At 36.9% G+C, this 4,825-nt stretch overlaps 1 protein-coding gene across 1 annotated transcript in view; it reads right to left on the bottom strand.

The window, feature by feature from the left end:
- Nucleotides 1-4,825, bottom strand: part of LOC126397819 (sodium channel protein type 4 subunit alpha-like) — a 365,246-nt gene that overhangs the window by 153,114 nt on the left and 207,307 nt on the right. Inside the window, exon 14 of the mRNA XM_050056785.1 lies at nt 2,819-2,944. Coding sequence (XP_049912742.1) covers nt 2,819-2,944 — 126 coding nt within the window. The remainder of the gene's footprint in view (nt 1-2,818; nt 2,945-4,825) is intronic.

Below are 4,825 nucleotides of genomic sequence, written 5' to 3'. Positions count from 1 at the left end.
TGTGTAAATGTCCGTGGCGGACATTTGAAAGCGAGTAGATGACAAACAGTACAGTAAACTTGTAGATAACTCAAATATATGTAATAACTTAGGTGGAAAATGCTTTAACATTTCATGCAGCCTACATGCAGCCTCTCGGCTCAGCAAACGGTCAACAACCCCGCTGGCTTCTCTACGTGTCGCTTCCGTACGCAGACAGAATTTTTTATCTGGGTAAACTATCCGCTTACGTACCCCACAAAACTCATTTATGTATATGTATGGGTGCTTAGCTGAATCTGTAAAGTAACTAAAGCTATCAGATAAATGTAGGGGACTAAAATGTAAAACATTTGGCTCTGACATGTAATGGAGTAAAAGTAGAAAGTAGCAACAAATGTAAATACTCACTAAAGTACAAGTACCTCAAAACTGTAGCCCAAAATGTGTGTTGTGTGTACAGATGTAGGATGAACAGAACTGTTTCTGTGTATCATTGTGAAACACCATCAACCCCTCAGAGGAAACATACAACACACACACACACACACGCGCACACACACACACACACACACGCGTGCACACAGGTTTTCTCTCTCATTCTGTGTGTTTGTTAACTGAGTCATGCAGTGTGAGTGTGATCTGATTATCATCTCTGCTGCTTGTTTCTGAAAGGACATAACACAGGATGTGTGTGTGTGTGTGTGTGTGTGTGTGTGTGTGTGTGTTCCAGGCACAGCTGATTTACTGGATGTTAACAGCCTTGGTGCAAAATACAGAGAAATATAAAAAATGCGCTGTGTGAGAGTCTGAAGTGTCCATTAACAACATCTACCTTTAGCCTGGTACTGGTAAAATGTTTGTGTGTGTGTGTGTGTGTGTGTGTGTGTGTGTGTGTGTGTGTGTGTGTGTGTTAGGGATGCAGCACTGACTGTCAGTGTGATGCTGATTCTGAGCTGTAAAGATCCATTGATATTGATGCGAGTATTGCTGCTGTTCCTTCTTGTAACAGTTGAATTGGATTTGAGTTTTGGTCGGTTACTTTTAAAACTCCAAATAATGAACACTACTATTTTCTTAATATTCATCTGACTTTACAGATATTTTCCCCAAACCCCTTCTATTATCTTCATTACTGCACCATTTCCTCCAAACTCTTGTTTTGTTTCCCTGTAGGGCTGCTGTACCCTAGTAGTTTTAAGAAATACTGTGGGGACAATTTATTTTTATTTTCCCATAAAATCCCCCGATTATTGCTTCCTTATTCCCCACAGTCTTGTTTTTTTTTCTTTCCACTGTACCTATAATAGTAGCTACAGGAACCAGTTACCATTTTATTGGCTATGGAAGCCCGTGTCTGCAAGCATGATTTAAAAAACAAACAAACAATAATATCTCGTTGGTCATTATTATTCAAAACTTTCTTTAAGTAAATAGTATCTCAAAATAATACGCAACTTTCTGAAAATAATGGGAAACTTCTTAAAGTAGTGACTCAGAATCTGCAACTAATGACAAGGAATGTGAAAATAATGAGAAACCTTCTCAAAACAATGACTTAGTATCTCAAATTAATGAGAAACTTCTTTAAAATAAGGAGAAATTTTCTCAAAATAATGACTTGGTATCTCAAAATAATTAGAAACTTTCTGAAAATACTGAGAAACTTTCTTGAAATAATGAGTTAGCATCTCAAACTAATGACTTGTTATCTGAAAACACTGAGAAACTTTCTCAGAATAATGACTTAGAATCTTTAAAACATATGACACTTTCTCAAAATAAGACAAAACTTCCTAAAAAATACTGATTTTAATATCTCATGATAATGACTTATTTATTTTAATGACTTAATATCTCAAAAATAATGACTGAGTATAATTTCTGATTATTTTGAGATAAATGCTTATTTTGAGAAAGTTTCTAATTTCTTTAGATATTATGCCATTATTATGTGCAAGTCATTATTCTGAGAAAGTTTCTTATTAATATGACTTACAGGTTCTTTCTAGTTTTCATCAGGTTAATGGAAATAGGCTTCCATAATTGGCACCTGATTCAAATCTCACTGTAAACTGTGGGCTGTATTATAGTTGCCAAATTGTTTTCTCCTGTCAAGAAGGGTATGTTTCCTGTCAAACACAGCCATGTTAGTCATCACTTGCTCGTCCAACCTCAGCTCCACTAAGACTGCCTTACGCTCCACCCAAATTAGTAAATTTATACTTCTAGTAACTAAAAGAAACTTGTGACAGGGCCAGACAGGTCTTATGTGCTCTTACAGTATGTGGTCTTAAATAAATCCATGTTAACTGGTTGTTCAAACAATCAGGTGACTTTGAAAAAACTGCAATTACTACTCAAATCAAAATTATATCAGTGATGGTGTGTCTGTGAATGTAGAGAATTTATGAAAAAACGTTAAGTTGTGTGTGTAGCTTTTTGGATACCAGCAGCAGTATTCCTTCTTTCCAAGCATTGAAAGCATTTGTATGTTGTGTGTGCATAAAGGAAGGACACCTCAGTAACGTGCCTGTCCTGGTATGTGTGGCTTATAGTCCCTGATGCCATAGCAGTGACACTATGTGTGGTTGGAAATGAGTGTGTGTGTGTGTGTGTGTGTGTGTGTGTGTGTACAGATGGAGGGAATACCACAGTGTTGTTATCTGAGATGGTTGATCTGAGTGTGTGTGTTTAGCCCATGATATCAGAGTGGAGTTATGCAAAGTGCTGATTCATAATTCACATATCTGAGGGTTAAATGGCTGCAGTCTCCACCATTGTTTCCACTGCCACGGACACACACACACACACACACACACACACACACAGTACTCACGCTCTCCTCCTTGACCTTCTCCATGGTGCAGGCAGGCAGCTGCCCCTGCAGAGATGGTGGGGAAACCCCATTCTGGTCCATGGCAACAAACAGCTTCCCGTTGACGTTCAGAGTTGGATAAAATACCTGGAAACACACACACAGGGATGAAATATGAGTGTGTGTGGAAACCTGTTATCAACACCACAGATATTTGGCATCAGGGTCCAAAACTGTGCATGAAAGTCTACACTAGTGAATAAAATAAATGAGATCAGGTTGCTGAAACAGACCCACATCACGATAAACTGTCATCACTACAGTGCAGAGGTTCATTGACTTTATTTTGTTTTGCATTAACTTGCATTAATTAAAACATACTGGTGGTGCCATTCAAAACATGGCCGACAGTAACCGGATTGCAATTCTCAAATAGACTCTCGCTGTCCGTCACTCTCACTTTGTTGAGCTGGGAACCAAAGAGAAGAATTTTAACAGCAAAGAGAGTCTGCAATTATGATCTTCCTAAAATGAAAAATTAAGAGCACAGTGAAAATATGATAAAAAGAAAAATTACAGAGAAATTAGATTATTATCTTTTTTTTTTTTTAAATGACAGCAACGGCAACACAATGAGCTGCAGTGTTTTTAATGACATCATATCTCATGTTGTTTCATGGCCGTTTGAAAACTATTTTGGCCTGTAATTTTCTGCAGTTTACCAGCCATTGGCAGATATCCAAAACAATGATTTTAAGCCCTGTTTGGCATCTTCAATTTGATTCTTTTTATTCACAATTTTGGTTAAATTTGATATGCTTTTGTTTGTTTGTTTGTTTGTTTGTTTGTTTGGCTGTGTATGCACACTTAATTAGTCTTCATCTCATTATATCCTATAATGTCTATTGTCATTCCTTTATATAAAACAATATCTGCTCTCACATATTGCTATATAATCTCATCTGATAAAGAGATAAAGTTTCATGTAAACCCATCTCATCTCAGTTTATCTATTATCTAACCATGCTAGGATATCAAATCTGATCTTGTATCAATAAATCACATCTAAAAGAAGCCCCATCACATGCCATGTGATCTTATCTAATCTCATTCCAAAGGGCCGTCAACACCAAGAGTGACAAAAAATATATTGTTTTAAAAATCATTCTGACTCATATGGATGGTGGAGTCCACACCACAACTGTAACGACAGTGACAGCTGACATTAGGGATGCACGATAATATTGGCATGTCATCAGTATCAGCAGATATTGGCTTTAAAATGAACACATCAGAATCGGCCAACATGCTTTTTCTTATTTTGCACAATGAATGAATATTACATACAACTGAAAAGCATTCTATTTCATGTCTCCATCTGCTAGTGGCCATCAGGATAAGAGTCTGTATGATGTTAATTTCACTACAGAAGAGACTTGATAATCACTATAATAATAATAATAATATAATAATATAATAAATAATATAATAGATAATCACTAAAATTAGGTAGGGGAAAAAATGGATACATCAATACTAGAATTAGTTATTGGTCAAATAGGTTGTTTTTTATCAGCATATCTGCAAAAAAGCAAATATCGTGCATCCCTAACTGACACACATTTAAAATCCATCTGAATTTAAAATGTGTCACTGTCAGCATGGCAGATTACATTGCAGAGAGAGTCACTCTACATTTCTGCGAGCGAGTTATTTTGTAGCAGATACATTTAAACTTTAGGTTTCAACAATATTGTCATAATGTGTGGTTAGGGTTAGGCATTAAAACTACTTAATGATTAGGATTTTGGCTTAAAAAATCACTAGTGGCACTATTACAGCTGGACAAGCAGCAATGAGTCCCAACAAAACACACCATGTCTGATCCAAAAACCAATGATGAAACAAAACCAATGATGGCTAAATCACAACAGTTTTTATTGTGTGTCGGTCTTACCCGTCTGCAACTTGGCAGGTGTCTTGCCCAGGTGCAGGGGCGTTATAGGGGGGGGGGGGGGGCAGGGAGGG

The sequence above is a fragment of the Epinephelus moara genome, chromosome 11 (genome assembly GCF_006386435.1).
Source record: "Epinephelus moara isolate mb chromosome 11, YSFRI_EMoa_1.0, whole genome shotgun sequence".
In the NCBI taxonomy this organism is placed as follows: Eukaryota; Metazoa; Chordata; class Actinopteri; order Perciformes; family Serranidae; genus Epinephelus; species Epinephelus moara.
Note: the sequence above shows the minus strand (reverse complement) of the source record. Positions and strands in the feature narration are given on the sequence as shown.